Source organism: Chelonia mydas, chromosome 15, assembly GCF_015237465.2.
Source record: "Chelonia mydas isolate rCheMyd1 chromosome 15, rCheMyd1.pri.v2, whole genome shotgun sequence".
NCBI classification, from domain to species: Eukaryota; Metazoa; Chordata; order Testudines; family Cheloniidae; genus Chelonia; species Chelonia mydas.
The window spans coordinates 2,217,720-2,242,417 of NC_057856.1; the positions used below are offsets into that span (position 1 = coordinate 2,217,720).

A 24,698-nucleotide genomic window follows, 5' to 3' on the forward strand; every position below is an offset into this window, starting at 1 on the left:
GTGTATATAAAATCCCCCTACTGTATTTTCCACTGCATGCATCCGATGAAGTGAGCTGTAGCTCACAAAAGCTTATGCCAAATAAATTTGTTAGTCTCTAAGGTGCCACAAGTCCTCCTTTTCTTTTTGTGAAACAAATATGACATTTAAAAAGTGACATTTAGTTAAATCTTTCTTATGGTATTGTGGTGTTTGTCTGTCTCTTCCGTCTCTCACCCACAGCCCAGATGGGGCTGCCTGGGAGAGACTCGCTTGTCCCATCTCTCCTGGCCGCCACCCACAGCACAACTGGGGCTGCTTGGGAGACAGTCGGAACCAGAGTCGCAACTCATGTCTCCCCCCACATCTCACCCCCTATTCCCCCCACCAGCTCACCTTCTCCATGTTCTCTCTCTGCAGGGTCATGAGGCATCTAATTAGTGGAGCCACACCTGCGTGGCTCCACTAATTAGGTGTGCGGCCCTTCATTCCCTCAGGCGTGCACCTTAGAGGGAACTATGCTGCTTGGTGTACACTACTCCCCAGCTCTGCACAATAAGGTTCCAGGGGAATTCAGCTCATTCATACAGACTCTGGCCAACATTACCTCCACGCAGAGGGGGAGGCAATCCACGTGATTCACGTGGGGGCATCCCACCCCTCATGCTGTTCATTGGCGCCTTCTTCCGAGTGAGAGAAACTTTGAGTTTGCTCCCCTGGAAATCTTTTCCTGGGGGAAAAAAAGAAAAAAAAAAAGTGTGGTTTGCTTACATGGTCACAAACTTCCACTACTGGAGGGGGAATAGGGCTTGGGTACCATGTACATGCATCCTACAGGATACATGTATCCATAGTCACTGATCAAAGGGAAAGGTGTCCCTCTATTAAGTGCTGGAGGGTGGGGGAGAATTCCACCTCTGACCTGTAGAACCAAAGAAACTCTACACCGAGTTGCCCAGACTACTTGGAAGTTAGCGCCCTAGGGAGCTGGCTTATCTTATCTGGTTTGACTAACACCAGAACGTTTCCCAGGTAACATCTTTCCAAGCAAGATTTGCGTTTGTGCGTGCGTGCATGCATATGTATGTACGTATGTAGGGCCTCCCTATGTGAAGGGCACAAAACCCCACTTTTCTATCCTCTGAATTAGCTAAATACTTAGCTATGAAACATAGGCGCCGACTCCCTGGGTGCTCCGTGGCTGGAGAACCCATGGGGGAAAATCGGTGGGTGCTCTGCACCCACCAGCAGCTCCCCACCCCGCCCCTACCCCAGCTCCGCCTCTTCCCCTGAGCATGCCACATCCTGCTTCTCCCCCCAGCTCCCAGCTGTTTTGCAGCAGCAAGCACTGGGAGGAAGGGGGGAGGAGGAATATGGCGCGCTTTGGGGGAAGAGGCAGGGCCAGGGCGGGGATTTGGGGAAGGGGTCCAATAAGGGCAGAGAGGGGGCAAAGTTGGGGCAGAGACTTTGAGGAAGGGGTTGGAATGGGGGCGGGGCACAGGTGAAGTCAGGGCGGGACTGGGTCAAGCATCCACCAGCACCTGGAAAAATTGGCACCTATTCTATGAAATAAATCCCAGTCAAAACTATGCTCATCAGAAGCAAGAGTTAATTCCAGTCACTTGCCATCAAACCATTCTACAGCTGCTTTGGCAGTTGATGGGTCATCATAGGACACTGTGGCATCTCCTTTTGGCTTTCCAGTTTCTTTGTCAAGATAGAAGTTTATCATAGGTTGCCCAGTCCTCTTGTTCATCTAGCAGGAAAATAAAATCACACTTCAAACCGCAGTGCAATAAATTGAATGAACTGTAAACAAAAGATTCCCAAGATATCCTTCTCCACTACTCTTAAAATCATCCCCAATTCCTCTGAGGTAGAGGTCAAATACTCCATTTCAGTTATACAGTTATATGTATCAGGAAAGAGCAAATCCACACAGATCCTGCCCCCGCAATCCCTTAAAGGATGTGACTAACCCCCTATCCCACCTAGAGGGCACAACTACAGTACAATTCAGAAACCTGAAATGGACACTGAAGGACAAGTCCTAAAAGGCTCTTCTGGAATATAACTCTGCAAGTTATTTCAGGGGTTCTCAGCCTGCTGGGTTGGGACCATACTGCTATATGGGAGGTGGTCCTGCCTGGAATACACTGGGTGGGGGTGTCCCAGTATGGAAAAGGCTGAGAATCACAGCTCTATTTCCATCCCACTCTACTAGTCGGTGAGATAGTTATTGTTCCACACTCCAGAGGTCCTGCACAGAATCATAGGTTTGTAAGGAAACTCAAGAGGTCATTTAAGTCCCTTGCACTCATGGCAGGACTAAGTATTATCTAGGCCATCCCTGACAGGTGTTTGTCTAACCTGCTCTTCAAAATTTCCAATGATGGCGATTCCACAACCTTCCTAGGCAATTTATTCCAGTGCTTAGCCACCCTGACAGTTAAGAAGTTTTTCCTGGTGTCCAACCTAAACCACCCTTGCTGCAGTTTAAGCCCATTGCTTCTTGTCCTACCCTCAGAGGTTAAGGAGAACAATTTTTTCCCTTCTCCTTGTAACAACTTTTATATACTTGAAAACTGTTATCTCCCTCCTCAGTCTTTTCTTCTCCAACTAAACAAACCCATTTTTTTCCAGTCTTCGATCATAGGTCATGTTTTCTAGACCTTTGATGATTTTTGTTGCTTTTCTCTGGATTTTCTCCAATTTGTCCACATCTTTCCTGAAATGCGGCACCCAGAACTGAACACCATACTCCAGTTGAGGCCTAATCAGCGCTGAATAGAGCGGAATAATAATTTCTCATGTCTTGCTTACAACACTCCTGCTAATACATCCCAGAATGATGTTTGCTTTTTTTTTTTGGGCAACAATCTTATACTGTTGACTCAGTTAGCTTGTGATCCACTATAACCCCCAGATCCCTTTCTGCATTACTCCTTCCTAGCCAGTCATTTCCCATTTTGTATGTGTGCAACTGACAGCTCCTTCCTAAGTGGGGTACTTTGCATTTGTCCTTATTAAATTTCATCCTATTTACTTTGGACCATTTCTCCAGTTTGTCCAGATCATATCCTCCAAAGCAACTGCAAATCCTCCCAGTTTGGTATAGCTCCCAAACTTTATAAGTGTACGCTCTATGCCATTACATAAATCATTGATGAAGATAATGAACAGAACCAGACCCAGAACTGATCCCACTCGATACGTCCTTCCACCTTGACTGTGAACAATTCATAACTACTCTCTGTGAACAATTTTCCAACCAGTTATGCACTCACCTTACAGTAGCTCCACCTAGGTTGTATTTCCCATGCATACCCATGTTGTCACCCACCTTGACAACACCACATTGTTTGAAGAAGTCTGCCAGCTCCTCCAGGGTCACACCGTCACTCAGTCCCTGTACATAAACTGAACTGTTGTCTGAATCGTCATCTGTGTCTACAGGTGGGCCTAAGGAGATCAAATTCACAGAAGTATCATTATACCAGGTGATCACAAAAGATAATGAAGGACAGAGTTCAGTTTTATCTGGTCAACTTTAGTGATAATCTCCTAAATGGACTACTACCTCTCTTTCAGTGTGGGTAAATACTTGTATATTTATGGAAATGCCAGATAAAAATCCAGCCATACAACAGGGGGATTCAGTGGCACCTTCTCTATACATAAGGAAGAGCCATACCACATACTGATCACTAAGAAAGTATCTGTAAAAAAGCTCATCCTTTACAAATAATCAGCTGATTTATTTCCTACTGACCTCCTACATAAGGGAATTTTGGTCTGGTCTCTTGCCATGGCTGGATGTATACCATTAAAGTGCCATGAGAAACTGTAGCCAAAATTGGGTGGCTGATATAATGGAAGTCTTTTTGAGCAATAATCTGAGATCTGTGCAAAAACAGATATCCAACTGCAGGTGCAAATTAGATTTTACATCTTTTGTACAATTATATAGGCAATGACCTAAGCTGATCCTGGAAACAGCAACAGAGACACAAAATGCAGATTTGTACAGGACTGGAAAGGAAAAAACTACAAATTCACAGGCTATGGGTGGTGGAAGGGAGGAAAGGAAGAGAAAAGTAAAGCTAGTATATGTCTGTGTGGTAGTTATTTCAATACTGCTTGAAATTAGATGCCTGGTATATCTGAATACCCATGGACATGCTGCTTAAAAACTCTCCTCTTTCATGAAGGGAAGGACAAGCATCCAAATGAATCTTTGCAAATTTAAATCAGCCAGCCCAACTACTGGATTAATTAAGAAAGTAGAAGAAATGGATCAAGACAATGGGATATAGAGGGTGAATGCCCCTGAACTTTTTATATAGGCAGGGAAGAAATAAGGCAGATAAACCTTTGCGGACAAGCAATGTGAATGACTGCCTTCACTTGGGGAGGAAGAACAAGTGAGAAATCCTTTTCAGCATGCACAGGTGATATTCTGAACAGTATTCAAAATTACCTAAATCAAGATCTGGTCCTTCTTCCATGGGTCCTGCCAGTCAAGGAAAAAAATCATATAAAGTTTTGTTAGTGCACGTCTTGCAGGCTGAAAACCGACACACACAAATCTATCTACTTACAACCACCATATGATGGTGTTGGTTAAACTCAAATTGACCTGCATTGCAAAAATGTTAGCAATGCACCTTTTTACGGTTTTTTTGTGATCAGTCTGCTACTTTTAGCAGCCTTTAAAACCATTAACCATTATTACACTTCTTTAGCTTTACTGGGCCAATCAGTGTATATTTATAAGAAAAGTTATTTTTCTTTATTAAATCCAAACAAAATTAAATTTATTCTCCCCAAATTACAAAAGTAGTTTCTCAATACTTCAAGTTACCCTTTGTTTTGTAACCATAGGTTAACCTTATACCCCTAGGCATTGCCGGCAGTACCCATTAAAGTCTTGTTGTATATGTCATTTTTAACCACTTATGAAACTAATAAAAATTATATATTTTTTTTTTCTAAAAACTGACTGATTTTTTTTTAAACACTATCCATTGTAATGCTCAAAAACTTACCACCAGGCTTATTGAAGCCACCTCGCTCTCCAGCGCTGCTGGGGGGATAAACGAAGAAATGAAGGCCTTTCCCTTTAAAAAGCCAGTACCGCTCTGAGCCTCTGGGGCTCACTGGGAAGAATGGCACTGGCTAAACATCTCCAAACAATGCATCTGTCTGTCTGTCTCTCATCTCGTCACTATGCCTTTCTTCAGGGCAGCTTGCTCAAATTTCCTTTACGCACAACCTTGCTTGTCTGGTTTAGACACCACTTTTGCTGCTGTACCCTTTCATTACTTGTATTGGTATTAACAGTACAATACTTGGCAAAAACATTTAGAGATTTTCAAATTGTGTTTGATTTTTAAAAAAAAAGATAAGTCACCTATAGGTCAACTCCCTCCCCTTTGTATGTACATAAAGGTGCACCCTCAGCCTCTTGCAGCAGGAGAGCAAACTGAGTTCCTGGGTCCCTAACATTAACAGTTAAAAAGGCAGGAGACAACCATATGTAATACCTAGAACACAGTTCAGATGACATTTCCACTAAAACCTTAGTATAAAGCCATACATTGAGGTCACTACTGGATTTAACAGTCTCTGTGGAAGAAGAACTTACAGAATATATCAGGGCTCAAAGGCCTGGGGGTGCAGCTTTATGGACACAAACCAGAAATTAAGATTTTAATGTGTGCCAATGCAAAAATCACAGCCTCTAGCTTTTAATACAAAAGCACAGACTAGGCTATTAGTTTTCAGTTGCTTCCAAGTGCTGGTTAATTAGGAAAATGCCACCTGAAAAGGGTTTTCTGGGTGGGGGTGTTGTTTTGAGGGAGGGAAGAGAGGAGGGAGAGAGCCATCTATTTGCTAGCCAGTATTGCACCTTTAATCTCTAAAAAGGTTTTAAATACACAATTCCAAGCTGTTGCATGCAGCTTTGCTTCCTCTTTTTTTTTTAAAAAAAGTACACACCATATATGTAATGTCTCTCTTTTTAAACACACACGTTTACACTTTTTAATGTTACACAATTCTAAAGTATTATACCAGTATGCAGTTACCAAAGTTACAGAAGGATTCCATTTATACAATGAATACATTTGGTTAAAAATATTCTATGTATATTTTTCCTCTCCATATGGACACCGTGTCTAGTCCCACTTTTCATTATGCTGCCGGCTGAGTACTGAGTACGGGTACTTTTTAAGTATTGAAGTGTATACAAGGCTCTCACTTTGTAACCTGTAGCATATAAATGCGACAAAGCATGTTAAAAAGTTTCCATGTTTAACAGCCAATGAAAATATAAAATAATTGAGTCAATGAAAAAGGGCATGTTAATAACATTGAGCTCCTTACCTGCAAGAGACACTGAAATCCATCACCACACCATGATAAAAGGGCCGAGTTCCCCTACCCTGCCCCCTGGGTGTTCAACCTACTGCTTCGTGGGAAGGCCACCTTTTCTATGGACAGTAGAAAAACTACATCCAAAAGCTGGCGGCCTCTTTAATAGACTTTCAGTTGGAAATCACTACAGAAGTAATTTATTCTTTGATTACAGATGTGAAATTAGAGAAAAAAATTATGAATCTTTTGCAGTGAACAGCACCAAAATGGCTAGAAGTTTTAAGACGTGATGATAGTAATTTCAAGTGTCTACATCTACTTTAAAAACATTAGAAATAAATATATTATGGGTGAAATCTTTATATAGAACAATGGAACCCTGTTCCATTCAAGCCAATTTATGAAATCAGTAATGTTTCCATGTGAACAAGTGTTTATCTTTAAAATATAAGTTCCAGGTAGTTGTATTTCTCCAATAAAGATTTCAGACCATTTGGATTCATTTTAGCTAAGCTATGCAGAATGACAGAGTAACTTCTCCAATTTCTAGGTGAAATGGGGTTCTAAAACAAGTCGCCAATAAATGCTGCACTTTTATCTAAGGCTGTTGACTCACTTGCCCAGCCATACAAATATATGGGGCAACATTTTACCGAGATTTGTCCTGATGTTTTGCACTTCCATCTCCGCATTTCTAATCCGTATGAATGAAACTCTGCATAGCTTTAAACTTAAGTTTCATAGCGATTGAACACACACAAAGCTAAACCTTCCTTATATTAGCCTTGATAATTAATCCATCATCCTCACCTTCATTAAAACAGACACCAGAGACAGGGAGCTATAAACTACTGATCTGAACAAATAGGTTTACTAAACCAGATTATGCCATCAGTTAAAATGGCCAAACTGATTTAGACCACCTGAAAGCTCCAATGGGGAGCAGTCCTGGAAGTCAAGTCAGATCTTTGGGTGTTCTTGGGGCTTTTCTTCACACTCCAACCAAGCCACTCTAGAGCCGTGGCTTCAACAACAATAAACTGATCCATACATTCACTTATAACAGTAGCTCCAAGTGCTACTTCTAGTGCAAACAGATGCTGAGGGGAAACATTGTATAAAACAGCTGACATTAGGCTTCTGCCATGTACATACCTGAAACGTCAAGACCCCAAATAGTGAGGCAAAGAAAGTGAAACCTGGATCTCCTGGAAGGTTTGTGTGTGTTCTATCCAAAGTTATCGTTAAATCCCACAGAGGATTTCACCTCTGAATAACCATGAAGGGAGCTGAAAGTTCTTTATTTTATAAAACCCTTAATTCCCCCAAACCCAACAATCTGCAGGAAAAAAAGCAATCCTGCCCCTACTTCCCCTAGGAGGACATTTCCATGGACTAGAAACAATCTCACTATTAATAAATATTCTCCATGGAAGTGTGGTTTGAAATGTCATCTTTCAGCCGCTCCTTCCATTTCAAATCCTACGGGTAAAACAGAATTAGGTAAAAGGAGAAAAGATTTGCTCTTACCCCATTCCACCGCGTCCTCCTCCCCGCCCACCTCTGCTCATGCCTCCACGATCAAATCCTCCTCTTCCCCTTCCCCGGTTATCAGGGCCACTCATGCTCCGACTTTCTCCTGGGCCAGAAAAGCCTCCAGATTCCTGTCCATATCCACCCATGTTGCTGGTATGGTCCTGACGAAATGAACCTGAGGAAAGTTTGTATTGTAGATATTAAAGCAGAAGCAGATAAAGTCAGACTCATTTGGAAGTGCTTGTTCCGATTACAGTAACTCCTAACTTAAAGTCATCCCAGTTAACGTTGTTTCATTGTGGATCAATTAGAGAACATGCTCGTTTAAAGTTGCACAGTACTCCCTTATAATGTTTGGCAGCATCATCCTTTGTCCACTGCTTACAGAAAGAGCAGCCCATTGGAGCTAGTGGTGGGGGCTTGGAACCAGGGTGGATCGGCAGCACTCCTATCAGCTCCCCTAAGTTTCCTGTGTGGCAGCTGCCCACCAAGCTATCAACTGCCAGGCAGTTCGGCTGTCCCTCCCCCCCACTGCCCTGTGCTGCTCCTGCCCTCTGCCTTGGAGCAGCTCCTGGGAGCCGCCTGCTTGCTGTGCGGGGGTTGCTAATATCAGGGTGTCCCCCTCCCCCCGCTCCTGCCCCTAGCTACTTTACCCCATTTCCAGAGTGTGTGTGGTGGGGGAGACACTACAGGGCTGAGGACAGAGGGAGCTTGCTGGCAGCAGCAGCTGTCTCAACTTGGTGATCTACTTAAAAAGGCAATGTACTTAGAGTGGGGTCAGCGTACTTAAAGGGGCAATGCACGTCTCTCTCACACAGAGAGAGTGTGTGTGTGTCTCTCTCTCTCTCTCTCCCCCCCCCCCCCCAATGCGGTCTTCCCTCCCTCCATTTGTGCTGCCTTGTAGAGTATGAGGCTAGTGTTAAACTAGCACTCCGCTGAGCCCACAAAGGTTATCATTTAGCAGTAAGGCATTCCCTGGGAAATATCCCACCCTCTTTCACCCTCTGACTTCACCACCTCAACCAAGCTCCACAATCATCACTGCTGTGTACAGTATGAAACTGTTTAAAACTTGTACTGTGTATTTGTGTACACACACAAAATATAGTATTTTGTCTGGGAAAAAATTTTCCCTGGAACCTAACCCCCCCCCATTTACATTAATTCTTATGGGGAAATTGGATTCGCTTAACATCATTTCACTTAAAGTAGCATTTTTCAGGAACATAACTACAACATTAAGCAAGAAGTTACTGTACCTCTTTGCACCTGCCTTCAGTACCATGAACTTTAGCAATATTGTTAACTAATCATTTGACATGGGTCTTAATACAATGGCTCTACTGAAAGCAGGATGCATAGCACTTGACTTGCGGTCAAACTTAAAACTATACCCATAGTCAGTAAAAAAAATCTACAGAACTATCAGCTTGCAGATCGCCTGCTGGCTGGAAAATACTCAAGATGCTAAACGAGTGAAATCTTCCTTCAGAGATTTACTAGTATATCTTATTTGACAAACACTACTGAAATAGGTTTCAGAGTAACAGCTGTGTTAGTCTGTATTCGCAAAAAGAAAAGGAGTACTTGTGGCACCTTAGAGACTAACCAATTTATCTGAGCATAAGCTTTCCGAAGCTACAGCTCACTTCATCGTATGCATTCAGTGGAAAAAACTGAATGCATCTGATGAAGTGAGCTGTAGCTCACGAAAGCTTATGCTCAAATAAATTGGTTAGTCTCTAAGGTGCCACAAGTACTACTGAGATTGTACAATCATTACAGCTCGCCTCCTTAGATGAGCTTCATTATGCAGACTCACTCTGCTGGCCGTAACTGCTGCTCTGCTGGCTGTATTGGCTTGGGGCCTGGCTGTAGGATCCAGTCGGGGGAGGATAACTAGTAGGTGGCTGCTGGCCATAGCTGCTTTGCTGGCCATAGCTAGTCTGTTGTCCATAGGTGCTTGGCTGCCCATAGGTGCTTTGCTGAGAGTAACTGCTCTGATCGTAACTGCTTGGCTGTGTAGAGGAATAGCTGAAAGACATAAGAATTAAGAAGTGTTTCTAGATGGAAGATAAATCAAGCCCCCTGGAAACACGCATTAGGCTGTAGCGGTATCTAACTAGACAGTAATGCAAGTAATAACACAAGTCATTTAAAATGTGAGGTCATCCTATGGAGGCTGATTTGCAGGCATAGGAAAAAAAATAAGGGTTGCTAAAAACAAAAACACTGATCTAGTCCCTCATAGCTCTAAAAAGAGATAACTATGCCATGGAAATCATCATTAGTTTCCAAGTGGGAAATCTGCACCCCTTGAGACAGTGCACTTTAAAACAAACAGATTCCGTGAATGATTGATATCTGTCATCTAGAAGACTCTGAAATATCAGCTGGTAATATGGTTTGTTTGTTTGTAACTTGTTTCCCTGGCTTCTTATAAATCAAGAGCAATCTAATTCACTTTATTTCCAACAAAATAAAGTCACTCTGCTTGGCATGTGTAGGCTTTTCAGACATGCTTGAGAATTTCAAAAGCAACGCCTGTCTGTTCTACATTTCAGGATGAACAACTCACCTGAGATTCACGACGTGCGCAGAAGCAGCATTTTTAAAAGTTAACACTGAAGGGGAATACAGAGAGCCTGAAACATGTCCTCTCTTTAGGACCCCAAGTTTTAGGAGGCAATGACATGTAATTAAAAGGTGGTTTTCACACTTAAGAGCTAAAAGTGAATATTTCTATATAAAACATTTTTCTTGAGTAGTCACTTTTGCCTTTTGTTATTATAGATATCTATCCTTTGATTAGAACTTATTTAATCACAGCCCTGTATTCTTTCCTCTTTGACCCTGCAGTGAAGAGAAGACTGGTTAGATGCAAGTAAGCTTGTTTATGAAAATATCTGATAATCTGCAAACATGGCAAGAAGCTTTATAGAGAACAAATGCTTAAAATCCAAAATATTTAAAGTTTTTACACACTAGGAAAGTCCCTTTAAAAAAGGCAACAGCACTTTTATCCAAGCAAACAAATTTTAATGCTCCACCACCACCTTCGCCAACTCTAATTTTCTGAAAGAATTACCTGGTTGGAGGATAGGATGGAGGAGCAGTAACAGGCTGCATGGGGTAACTTCCAGGCACCTGAGGATAACTGTAGTTACTTTGTCCATATCCTAAGCTGGGCTGGCTGTAACCTGTGGTACTCGACTGCGGCTGGCTAGTCTCTGCTGGCTTGCTGCTGTCCTGAGGTCTAAAAGCAAAGTTCAGCAATGAGGAGTCATTTTGTACCGAACTCCCCTCCATCCCAATTCTCCTTGCAGCAGGTAATGATAATCCCAAGCACACCCAGTCGAAGACTAGGATATATTAGTTTATGGAATTTATGACCTAAAGTTGCCATTGGGTAGTCCAATGTATTTTAATTGGAACTCAGTATCAGTTTCATCACTGTGAAAGCAGACAGAATTCATTAAATTCAAGACTTTTTACATTTTGATTGGCAATTTACACATTCTCCCACTACTAGAGAAATCATTGGCTACCTCATTAACAATAATTAAAAATACAATTTTTCTACAGCTTCCATTTACCTTATTAATCAGGTGCAATCTCAAATCTAAAGCACATAATTTAGAATTTGACCAACTTCAGCATAGCCCCAGACAGATCACATTCTAGAGCCAATTAACTCAGCCATTCCACTCTAGGTTTTCTTGCACTATGCTTGTAAGCGGTTAGTACAAAACTGGTGAAGAAGCTTTGCCACCTGATGGCATCAGCTTGTTTTGTTTAACATTCAATCTGATTTAGAGATTAACTAAAAAGAATTTTAAAAGTTAAGAAAATCTTACATTTGCTAAACATACAATTAAGCTAAGAGGCCTATTATCAACGGGGGCCAAAAATGCTGAAGATATTTTGTATCAAGTCATACACGTACACCCATTCCCAAACGATATGCTAGGCAACACTATTGCTTTAAGTAATCCCATAACTAAGAGAGAGACAAGTGTTAATTTTCCACTACTTTTCCTATCTCACAGTTTGATAGCACTGCATCTACACTCAGCTGCACTGTTTCGTTGGTCAGTAGAATTTCCTGCGTGAGGCAACAGCTTGGTAACATTGCTGGCAACCTCTGCTGGGCGCAGAAGGAGGAAGTCATGTACACACTTTCCCCAGGCACTGTAAGAGCTATGAGACAGAGCAGCAGCAAAGCTGAAACCAAAAATGCAAAAGGAGAGGCATATGCACAGAGGAGTAGGCCCAAGCATGTTCAGTGTTACTCTTGGATCTGTCAAAGGCCCACCTTTCTCAGCAATAGGAGAGCAGAAAGAACCTTATTTAAAAAGAAAAAATTAAATGAAACTGTGTATTACCTTGCAGGTGCAGATGTTGCTGGCTGCTGCCCATAGGTTGGGTAGGCAGGCTGGGTGCCATAAGCGGACTGTGCTGCATAAGAAGCCTGGGTGGTAGTAACTGTGGGTGTGGTGGTATCATAGGCAGCTGTGCCGTACCCCTGGACAGGCTGACTATAAGCAGGGGGGGCAGTCGGGGTGGTATAACCTAGAACAAACAAAAGCTTGGTCAGATTGACTTTCAATCTAGATTTCATATTTCAGAATTTTATTCTTCAAAGAGTTTTACCCAGAGGTTACAAGTGTTATTGATTTTACTTTTACTGTGCAATATAGGTAACCTGAAAACATAAAAATTGACTTATGCCCTTTTTCTGCTTCTTCATGGCATATGAAGGCCTGGAAATTTGTTTCCCCCAAACAGTGTTTTTGCTTCAACATTAGAAATTCTAGTCTAGTCTTCCAGGTCCAACTAATGACTAGAGAAATAAATTACACCTCTGAGAACAAAAGCTGATTGACCAACGGGAGCTCCTTCTCAGTCAGACTAAAGATTGATTGTTTACAACTATTTAACTTCAATAACTAATTTAAAAAACATACAATACAGGCAGAGACCTGTAGAAAATACTCTAAAACAGGCAAGAGTCAGAAAACATTCTTGTTATTTCTAAAGTAAAAGAAACAATTACAGAAACTTTTACCTAAGTCACACCCATATTAGGCCTTAATACAGCACAAAGAAAAGGCATAAGGCTAACTTTTAAGATGATCTTTACAGGTTACCATTAAATCACTAGGTACTTGCAATCATTAGTAATTCTTGAAATGTAAAGAATGAACTTTAATTTTGCACTTACATAAGAATGGCTATACTGGGTCAGACCAATGGTCCATCTAGCCCAGTATCCTGTCTTCCAACAGTGGCCAATGCCAGATGCTTCAGAGGGAATGAACAGAACAGGGCAATTATCAAGTGATCCATCCCCTGTCATCCAGTCCCAGCATCTGGCAGTCAGAGGCTTAGGGACACCTAGAGCTGAAGTTGCATCCTGATCATCTTGGCTAACAGCTGTTGATGAACCTATCCTACGTGACCTTATCTAACTTCTTTGAACCCAGTTAAACTTTTGGCCTTCACAGCAAGGAATTCCACAGGTTGACTGCATTGTGTGGAGAAGTACTTCCTTTTGTGAGAGTTAAACCTGCTGCCTATTAATTTAAATGGGTGACCCAGGTTCTTGAGTTATGTGAAGGGGCTAATAACACTTCCTTATTCACTTTCTCCACACCATTCATGATTTTATAAACTTCTATCATATCCCCCCTCAGCCATCTCTTTTCCAAGTTGAACAGTCCATCTTTTTAATCTCTCCTCATATGGAAACTGTTCCATGCCCCTAATCATGTGTGTTACCCTTCTCATACCTTTTCCAATTCTAATATATCTTTTTTGAGATGGGGCAAATTGTATGCAGCATTCAAGGTGTGGGTGTATCAGGATTTATATCATGGCATTATGATATTTACTGTCTTATTATTAATCCCTTTCCTAATGGTTCCTAACATTCTGTTAGCTTCTTTGACTGCCAGTGTACAGTAAGCAGATATTTTCAAAGATCTCTTTCTTGAGTAGTAACAGCTAATTTAGATCCCATCGTTTTGTATGTATAGTTGGGCTTATGTCTTCCATTGTGCATTACTTTGCATTTATCAACACTGAATTTCATCTGCCATTTTGTTGTCCAGTTACCCAGTTTTGTGCGATCCTTTTGTAATGCTTCACAGTCTGCTTTGGATTTAACTATCTTGAGAAATTCAGTATCATTTGCAAACCTTGTCACCTCACTTTACCTCTTTTTCTGGATCATTTATGAATATGTTGAACAGCATACTCTACTAATTTCAGGTTTCAGAGTAGCACCCTGTTAGTCTGTATCCACAGAAAGAACAGGAGTACTTGTGGCACCTTAGAGACTAAAATTTGAGTATTTCAATAAAGAAACATACCAAGAAGTCAAATCGTTTCTGCTGTTTTAATATGCCATTGGTTAAAGGAAGACCGTACCAATTTAATATGCCTCAGGTAAAAATATTCAGTAGTTAATATAAACAAATCTTCGACACTTTTCAGAAATATCTATCATTGCTCCTATCTCCAGTTAGCGAGTGGGAGTTGTTCTTTATTGGTATTCTCCAGCAGCTCAGTTTGATTTTGTAAAAGGGCACTGATAGCTAGCATTGAGAAACAAAGTAACAGGAAAACATTATCTCAGTTCTATTTTTCATCAATTAAGATAACAGCTTCCTTTTTACTTGCTAATTTTATTATAATTAAGAAACTTGTCATCACAAAGAAGAGAACATCACATGTAGTGTTCAGACTAACTACACTGGAGTTTTCCTTTCCACTGCCTGATTTTCAGAAGAGAATCTCCAGTACTGTAACATTTACTAGTCAGCATCTTTTCCCTTCAACCTTGGTGTCTTCAAAATGCACAAGGCTGCTTTCACTACTCATTGTGCTATGTAGGTGACCTGTCACAAAATCCAGACCTTTCCTAATTTGTTAATGAAGTAGTATTTAAACTACCTCATAGCACATGCCAAAGCAGCTACACTGGTAAACTATAAAACCAACTTCAGTTCAACATTCTGAGTAGTAACTCAGCACACGTGTAATAATTCTTCAAGTGTTCCTCATGAATCCCAGCATTTTAAACTGTACTTGTTACAATTCAGCCAAGCTAGAAAAGCCAAAGTGCAAGTAGGTATTTATCCTCCTTTTCTGTAGGAAAGCATATCTCAACAATATTTGCTTTTCATAATATTCTGGGTACTCATTTCTACCTAGCGTGCAAATCCATGTTCTGAAGCCTAAGCGTGCTAGCGAGGAAAAAAGGTGAATGGGATGGTGCTGAATGGTGTAAAATGAGAACAGTTTTTTGTGTTCAGCAAACGGAAACAGTTCAAAAACTCTCAAAAAAACCAAACATGAGCCACAAAAGCATTCCACAAAGACTGGCTGATACCTAAAGTTAGATGAACCCCAATTCCAAACAACTAAGCCCCGATCGCTCATTGACAACATCAGGCTTTTGCAGTAAGTCAGTTCCCAGTGGTCAGAGGTAAACTTCACAGCAAACTAATACACTTGGGTCCCAATCCTGTACTCAGAGAGAACTTGTTGTAGGATCAAGGCCTAAGCTAGATCTTTCCAACTTTGGTCCCTTTTTCCTGGCACATCTGATGGTATTATTAAAACCAAATCCAAAGCAGGCTGCAGAGTTTGCACACTGCCAGATGTCACCAAGGTCGTTAACTGTCCTAAGAAAAAGAACCAGGAATCCAGGAAGTTTTTGGAAAGCGCAGGGGACAATTTCCTGGTGCAAGTGCTAGACGAGCCAACTGGGGGGGGAGCTTTTCTTGACCTGCTGCTCACAAACAGGGAAGAATTAGTGGGGGAAGCAAAAGTGGATGGGAATCTGGGAGGCAGTGACCATGAGTTGGTTGAGTTCAGGATCCTGACGCAGGGAAGAAAGGTAAGCAGCAGGATACGGACCCTGGACTTCAGGAAAGCAGACTTCGACTCCCTCAGGGAGCGGATGGGTAGGATCTCCTGGGGGACTAACATGAAGGGGAAAGGAGTCCAGGAGAGCTGGCTGTATTTCAAGGAATCCCTGTTGAGGTTACAGGGACAAACCATCCCGATGAGTCGAAAGAATAGTAAATATGGCAGGCGACCAGCTTGGCTTAACGGTGAAATCCTAGCGGATCTTAAACATAAAAAAGAAGCTTACAAGAAGTGGAAGGTTGGACATATGACCAGGGAAAAGTATAAAAATATTGCTCAGGCATGTAGGAATGAAATCAGGAGGGCCAAATCGCACCTGGAGCTGCAGCTAGCAAGAGATGTCAAGAGTAACAAGAAGGGTTTCTTCAGGTATGTTGGCAACAAGAAGAAAGCCAAGGAAAGCGTGGGCCTCTTACTGAATGAGGGAGGCAACCTAGTGACAGAGGATGTGGAAAAAGCTAATGTGCTCAATGCTTTTTTTGCGTCCGTCTTCACTATACAAGGACAGCTCCCAGACTGCTGCGCTGGGCATCGCAGCATGGGGAGTAGATGGCCAGCCCTCTGTGGAGAAAGAGGTGGTTAGGGACTATTTAGAAAAGCTGGACTTGCACAAGTCCCTGGGGCCGGACGAGTTGCATCCGAGAGTGCTAAAGGAATTGGCGGATGTGATTGCAGAGCCATTGGCCATTATCTTTGAAAACTCGTGGCGAACGGGGGAAGTCCCAGATGACTGGAAAAAGGCTAATGTAGTGCCCATCTTTAAAAAAGGGAAGGAGGAGGATCCTGGGAACTACAGGCCAGTCAGCCTCACCTCAGTCCCTGGAAAAATCATGGAGCAGGTCCTCAAGGAATCAATCCTGAAGCACTTACACGAGAGGAAAGTGATCAGGAACAGTCAGCATGGATTCACCAAGGGCAAGTCATACCTGACTAATCTAATTGCCTTCTATGACAAGATAACTGGCTCTGTGGATGAAGGGAAAGCAGTGGACCTGTTGTTCCTTGACTTTAGCAAAGCTTTTGACACGGTCTCCCACAGTATTCTTGTCAGCAAGTTAAAGAAGTATGGGCTGGATGAATGCACTATAAGGTGGGTAGAAAGTTGGCTAGATTGTCGGGCTCAACGGGTAGTGATCAATGGCTCCATGTCTAGTTGGCAGCCGGTGTCAAGTGGAGTGCCCCAGGGGTCGGTCCTGGGGCCGGTTTTGTTCAATATCTTCATAAATGATCTGGAGGATGGTGTGGATTGCACTCTCAGCAAATTTGCGGATGATATTAAACTGGGAGGAGTGGTAGATACGCTGGAGGGCAGGGATAGGATACAGAGGGACCTAGACAAATTGGAGGACTGGGCCAAAAGAAATCTGATGAGGTTCAATAAGGATAAGTGCAGGGTCCTGCACTTAGGACGGAAGAACCCAATGCACCGCTACAGACTAGGGACCGAATGGCTCGGCAGCAGTTCTGCGGAAAAGGACCTAGGGGTTACAGTAGACGAAAAGCTGGATATGAGTCAGCAGTGTGCCCTTGTTGCCAAGAAGGCCAATGGCATTTTGGGATGTATAAGTAGGGGCATAGCGAGCAGATCGAGGGACGTGATCGTTCCCCTCTATTCGACATTGGTGAGGCCTCATCTGGAGTACTGTGTCCAGTTTTGGGCCCCACACTACAAGATGGATGTGGATAAATTGGAGAGAGTCCAGCGAAGGGCAACAAAAATGATTAGGGGTCTGGAACACATGATTTATGAGGAGAGGCTGAGGGAATTGGGATTGTTTAGTCTGCAGAAGAGAAGACTGAGGGGGGATTTGATAGCTGCTTTCAACTACCTGAAAGAGGGTTCCAAAGAGGATGGATCTAGACTGTTCTCAGTGGTAGCAGATGACAGGACAAGGAGTAATGGTCTCAAGTTGCAGTGGGGGAGGTTTAGGTTGGATATTAGGAAAAACTTTTTCACTAGGAGGGTGGTGAAACACTGGAATGCGTTACCTAGGGAGGTGGTAGAATCTCCTTCCTTGGAAGTTTTTAAGGTCAGGCTTGACAAAGCCCTGGCTGGGATGATTTGATTGGGGATTGGTCCTGCTTTGAGCAGGGGGTTGGACTAGATGACCTCCTGAGGTCCCTTCCAACCCTGATATTCTATGATTCTATGATTAACCCTGAATTTTAAGCACATGTGAACACTAGTCTTGGCACATCATTTGTAAAACTGCTTTTAATATTTAAGCCTCAATATGTGAATGGTTAGTGATTTACGAACCCATTACTGTAAATTCTAATTTCAACTGAACATCAGCTTAGTTTAGGATAATACAAAACAATTAGAGCTGTATCTTTTAATGTATTAGATTCCACTTTGGGGAAACAAATAGACCAGCATCTCTCAAACTGGGGTCCGCAAAGGAACCCCTGGGGGCCCGCTGATTAACTCCTTCCCCTCCCTCCCAGCGCCTCCTGCACGACTGGTGTGTAGGAGGCACTGAGTGTGGATGGGGTGTGCTCAGGGTAGGGGGTAGAAAGAGGCATGGAAAAGGAGGGGCAGGGGTGGAGTGGGGGCAGGGCCTGGGGCGAGCAGGGGCCTTGGGGGGGGGTCTGCAAAAATTTTTAAATCAAAATGGAGGTCCTCGGGTTGCTGAAGTTTGAGAACCCCGATTTAGACCATGTAACCACCCAAACAATTTGAGAGAGTCTCCAACACGGACAGAAAAAAGAAACTTTAAGAACTTCATAATCTCCTTTAAGCAGCCCGGTAAAGATATTCCTTAGTCAGCTCCAGTTCCTCTATCAGGATCTAACCCAGCAAACCTTTTGCATGCAAAACCCCCATGGATGTAAATAGCAATTCTTTCTGCATTAGAAGGGAAGGATTCAGCCCTCAAAGAATACTCAGATGAAATACTGGATTGAAAAGGATTTATTCTGAAATAGCTGGCTTCTCTTCAGGTGGTGGCAGTTTTCAAAGTTCCCTCTAATTTAAAAAGCCAGCATCATAAGCTGTTTAATAAATTCCTGCACAATCCTAATACATACTGGATAGGTAAACTTACCATAAGGGAGAACCAAGACACAGGAAATTATGTTCACCATCCATAATAAGTTATTCTTAATGATGGTAGATTACATATCTTTAAATTGTTGGCCTAAGTACTGACATTTTAAATACATGATACTAAAATACAGTGGTCAAAAAGAAAGAATGGGTTTGGTTATTTGCAGAAGATTATTCTCAATCCAGAGATCACAAAGAGGTCCCCAGGGTTATGACCCCTCCTCCCAACCTTTATGCCTAGAGGGGAAAGGGAGTCCCAAAAAATTGCTTAATTGGGGTAACAATATAGGAGATATTGATAACCTTTGGATTAACTCACACCTCAAATGCATACTAAGCTGCAAATCAGCGCCAGCCACACAGGACCAAATAGGCTGGGATAAAGGGGAGACCAATTGAGCCTCCCCCTAGGTGGGGCTAAAATATGCCCCTATGCAGGCGAAGACAACCCTAGCCTGGACCACTATCATAGTGCAGAAGAACCAGCTCTAATACTCCTGCAGACAGACCCCCACATCAGTGATATTTCAAAGGGAATGGGGAGGGAGCTTCACAGAGCAACATAAAGCTCTGACACAACATAAAGCCTTTTAAGGAATTATGAAAATAAACAATAAAAGTACCATTTAAATAATTGTCTTAAGCAATACAAAGTCAGCTTCTAGAGAAAATTAAGTGCAATTTTACCGGAAGTCTAAATATGATCCTTTTTAGGGCGCTAATCTGTGTCCCTTACAGCACAACATGTTTTATAAAGCATGAAAACATAGAAATTGCATACTGAACAGTATCTTTGATTGACTTTAGATTAGGCCCCTAAGAGGTTTCAGGTTGTTTAAAAAACAGTACTACTACCAGTTCACCTTTGGAGGATTCTGAATCGTCTAGCAGCGGATGGTATAGTGACTTTAGCACTCAGCACTAGGTGCATATAAGTGGCATATATAAACAGTTCTGTCAAAGTTAAAGACAGGGAGGCAAACGAATGGACAGAAAGGCAAACTAATGCAAATCATACTCTAGGGACCTACGCCTATGCGGTCTTCCATCTGACCATAATTTTTTTTTTAAGTGGCATTTTTTATTGGGTGTGAGAGGAAGCAGCACAGGCAAAATATCTAATATTGTTATATATCCCAGTAAATGTAACTTGAGCTAAACATGGAGCAAGCAAAAAACATAATCCAGTAGATTACTGTTCCTATAACCCCTGCACATTAAGGGCGGGTCTTCACTACAGGCTAAATCAGCAACGCTGCAACAGAAGCAGCAGCATCGATTTAGCAGGTCTGGTGAAGACGCCGTAAATTGACGGGAGAGCGCCTTCTGTCAACGCAGACATCGCTGTAAATCGATCTAAGCTATGTCCAATTAAATTACATAACTTATATAATTTAATTAGCATAATTTGGATCGACTTACCTTGTTAGTGTAGACAAGGCCTTAGTGCCAGCAGAATAAATGGCAGAGATTTTTCAGCGATATTTTTAAAGTTTAAGTCTACAAATATATTCTGTTAATGATTCCTGATCTTCAACACTTAAATGGCAAACCAAGAACAAATCACCTCTACAACTGCGTGAGTTACAAAAGCAATCTGTTCTCATTCTTCAAGGCATAAGATTACTGTCAGAAAGAAACCCTCCCCAACTTAAAAATGGTGGTAAAGAATTGCACAATTAAATACATTATGGTAATTTTTTCTCCACATTTTCCATTGTAAGACATCCACCTTACCATCCATCCATCTATGCCCAGATACTAGTAGAAACACCACCTGTATGTCCTGGATATTCCTAGGGAACCTTTAAGAAGTTTCCATTCCACTAGAGAGTTAATTTTAATAAAGGATGAGCCACATAAAAAACTGTAGCCAGGATGTCACTTGAGTGAAGAGAGACTATGTTTTTGCATGGATTCCTGGTTCAAATCGAGTGCACCAGAATATAGTCTTCAAATGATGGATCAAGTCTCTCCAGATCAGGTTTTTTGGTTTTTGTTTTTTTTCCAATTAACTTTAAGGTATTTTTATGAACAAGACTCCAGTTTAAAAAGCACAAGTTGAAGTAATTTACAGACTATTTATGAAGATGTCAAGTATATGTCTGAACTGGAAACCCATAGACATAACATGGAACATGCAAAGGTGGTAGTCAGAACAATCTGAACATGTCTAATCATGCTGTTTACCCTTTAGGAAATGGTAAAGACAGCTCGGTTATATTCACCTGGAACACCTTGGTACAGCTGTCACTAGATTGCTTGGAAAGTTTTATCCATAGAGCATGGCACTCAGGAGTTTGTGAATGGTACTCATTATACAGACATGTAACTTATAAATGGCACTAAATACTAGCAAATTTTGAATAGTACTGTATGTTTAATGTGATGTTATTAGGTCTAAAACAAATGAAACACCTAAAGGGTTAACATCACAAGTTTAGACAGAATGAAACAGCATTTCCCATGCAAGAGTGAGCAGGATATTCAAACCTGTACTTGTCCCTTCTACTGTGGAAAGCACAAGACAAAAAGTAGAGGGTACACTATCAGAACAGGCAAACAGTCACTTTAACCAATTTGATTTTCAAGCAACTGAAGAGATGCCCAGAGTACACATTCCCAATGAGCATTGTTACACAGTTTTTGTGTTTGATTCTTTTTTTAAACAAAGTACATTCTGTAGATTAAATGGGTATGTTTACTCCTGGCATTCATCCCACCCACATCTCAGCATTGTTTTAAATCAGCATTCCCTAAAAGGAAGGCTATAGGAACACTAAAACCTTTTCTACGTCAAAGATGCCCTAATCGACTCAATATGGTTTAGGTTCATATTTAGGTAGAAGATTTTAACTAAGCTCTTTCCCCAGTAAAAACAAAGTCATGCAACACTGTTGAGGCTCTTACCCGTTGGAGGCTGCCCATATGAAGTTGCATATGCAGTTTGCCCATATGTTGCAGTTGTCTGAGCCTGTGTGTAGTTGACATCAGTGGGTTGTCCATAAGTTCCATAACTCTGTTGCCCATAGGCCTGCTCCAAAGAAAATATATATTTAATTCAAGCACTGAGATCAGTTTATTTCATTACATAAAGGCATATAAACAGTCATTTTGGTGACAGAGTAAAAAGGCAGCAATGTGGAGCAATTTAAATCAATTTACTTTTCTTTTAAACAACAGACAAATTAGGTTGAGGCTTTGTAAGGCCGATTAAAATTTATAATCAAGTAAATTATAAAAGCTGTTTCTAAATGTCACTACTAGTATCTTTATTAGAATTTTACAAACCCCATAGGCCAAACAAAATATTGAAAACTAAACACTTAAATACATAACTTTATCCACATAAATAATCCCAGGCTTCCTACAGACTTTGATAGGCGTACTCACATGTTTATAGTTAATCATATGAATATGTGTGGGCAGCCTGAGGAGCTAAAAACCATACTTTTTATTAAAAAACTTTTCTTAGTGGAAACTTTTGCCACTTCAAAACAAAATTCCTTCAGTGTTAACCGTGAAATGTTACTTAGGCTTTCAAAGCATTAACAAAGTTGTTGTGAACATTTTCAAAAGTAGGAGCCTAAACCCATATTTAAGTTCTTGAGGGCATGATTTTAAGGAGCGCTTAAGGAGGCTTATTACTCCAGTTGAGCTAGCCTACCTCCAGTATCATACTGGGAAATACATGAGCTACAGAGTGATTAGCAGCACATGGTATGTCTACACTGCAGCTGGGTCTGCGCATCTCAGTCTGGGTAGCCAGACTCAGGCTAGCTCCACTTAAACTAGCATGCTAAAAACAGCAGTATGGACACTGAAGCAGGGGTGGCCATTCAGACTGTGGCTAGCCGCCCAAGTCTGGCTGACCCCATGGGTCTGAGGTCAGGTGACTAGTCTGAGTCACAGACCATGCTGCAATATCCACACTGCTATTTTTAGCATGGTAGCTCAAGTGAGTGTCTACTTGGGCTGGGAGCTGTAGTGTAGACATACCCCCAGAGTGACTGTTCTAGTAGAGTGATTAGATTAGTAGCTGAGTTGTATCTTAAGCTGCTGCACCCCCACTGAATTACTAGCTGGAGATTCAAACACTCTCCTTCACCTACCCAAGCTTAAAGCACCACATCTCTCCTGGTAGAGATCTGTGTGTGAACAAGATCTGTATGTGGGTGAGGGGCAAAGCTCAAGTTATATCTCAGACTAAAAATGCAGTGAAGACAAGCCTTATGTGACTTAGGACCACGTCTCATTGACTTCAAATTGTAAAACCCTAAAGGAGGGTAGCCTAGTCACAGTGAAAGCATTTCAAGCTTTCTTGACTTGTGGAAGTTCAGTAGATAAGAAGTTGAGGAAAGGTTGCAAGTGTAACTTGGACTATTTGCTTATAAATTTGGGTTGTGTTGTTCTCACAGACAGGGTGTTAGTGAGCCCTTTGTCTTCTCTTTTTCAACACAGATGAGCATTTTAAGTATGAAACTTCTTAGCAAAAAAAATTCATTCATAAAATCTGAAATTCTAATGATTAGAAAACTAAAGAAAAAGTACAAAACATCCACTATAACATACTGGTGGCCTGACTAATGCTAATCTTTTCCCCCAAATAACTAAATAGAGTATACATACTGATGACTCCTGTTACTATCTCAAATTTGTGGATGTCCAGAAGATTGGCTGTCCCCCCCAAGCTCTTAAGCATGATTCGATCCTTCCATGAAAACAGTCCAATATGACGGCTCAGTGTTTGAGGCTTTCCAGATTCATTGCGGAGTTGAGCAAGATTGAGTACTTGCACCGACTCTGTTTGGATTTTCCTCTCCCTGCTACTGAAACAGGCTTTTGGTTCCTCAACTGAGAGGATCTACTTGCACACAAGATCTGATGGAAAGCTGTTCAATCTTGCAAGACTCAGATCTAAAACCAAGACTCAGAAGGCCCTTATCCAACACCTTTTCCTTGCTGATGATGCAGCAGTGATAACCCACACAGAAGCTCATCTTCAAAACCTAATAGTCAGTTTTTCCAAAGCCTGCCAGACTTCAGGCTTACTATTAAGGCTAAAAAAGACTAACAATGTGCCATGGAGTTGAGGAAGCACCCTCCATCAAGAACAGCAGCTATGAACTTGAAGTGGTGAAAGAGTTCACATACCTGGGATCCACTATCACAGCCAAACTTTCACTTGAAACTCAACATCCGCATTGGAAAAGCTGCCATAAAAATGTCTAGACTGAACAAGAGGGTAGGCCAAACAACAAACTGACAAAACACACAAAGATCTGTGTGTATCGTGTGTGTGTTATCAGGATATTTTTGTATGGAAGCGAGACATGGACCAGAGTTTTCATGTGTGTTAGCTTCGTCAAATCTTTGGAATCTTCTGGAGGGACAGAGTCACCAACACTGAGGTGCTCAAACGGGCCAGCATACCCAGGATGCAAACACTTCCCAAACAGACACTTCCACTGGCTTGGGCATGTGTGCTGAATGAATGATGGGCACATCCCAAAGGACACCCTCTACAGCAAATTGGCATTAGGAAAAAGACCAAAAGGACATCCAAAATTGCATTTCAAGGATGCGTGCAAAGAAATGGACATGGATGTAGACAAATGCGAAGATCAAACTCAAGACTGCAGTCTTTGGAAACAAGAGCTTAACAACAGTCTCCAGAGCTCAACAGAGGAGAAAAGAGTTTGCAGAAGGCAGAGCCTAAAGGGTCGAATCACCACCTTTAAATGTGACAGACGTGGCAGAGATTGTCTCTCTTCAGCCAGACTCGCGGCTGCCATAAAACCAACTGGGTAAATTCTTT

At 41.8% G+C, this 24,698-nt stretch overlaps 1 protein-coding gene across 7 annotated transcripts in view; it reads right to left on the reverse strand.

The window, feature by feature from the left end:
* EWSR1 (EWS RNA binding protein 1) overlaps nt 1-24,698 on the reverse strand; it is a 42,494-nt gene that overhangs the window by 7,856 nt on the left and 9,940 nt on the right. The window contains exons 4-14 of one of the 7 annotated variants that reach the window (XM_037879074.2): nt 21,791-21,914; nt 21,374-21,391; nt 12,279-12,465; nt 10,982-11,149; nt 9,716-9,927; nt 7,888-8,068; nt 5,028-5,062; nt 4,460-4,492; nt 3,323-3,441; nt 1,606-1,735; nt 587-709 (exon numbers count right to left, since the gene is read on the reverse strand). In XM_037879074.2, coding sequence (XP_037735002.1) covers nt 587-709; nt 1,606-1,735; nt 3,323-3,441; nt 4,460-4,492; nt 5,028-5,062; nt 7,888-8,068; nt 9,716-9,927; nt 10,982-11,149; nt 12,279-12,465; nt 21,374-21,391; nt 21,791-21,914 — 1,330 coding nt within the window. Of the gene's footprint in view, nt 1-586; nt 710-1,605; nt 1,736-3,322; nt 3,442-4,459; nt 4,493-5,027; nt 5,066-7,887; nt 8,069-9,715; nt 9,928-10,981; nt 11,150-12,278; nt 12,466-21,373; nt 21,392-21,790; nt 21,915-24,698 lie in introns of all 7 variants that reach the window. The other 6 variants (XM_037879073.2, XM_007070856.4, XM_027833003.3 and 3 more) reach the window with 6 other exon arrangements.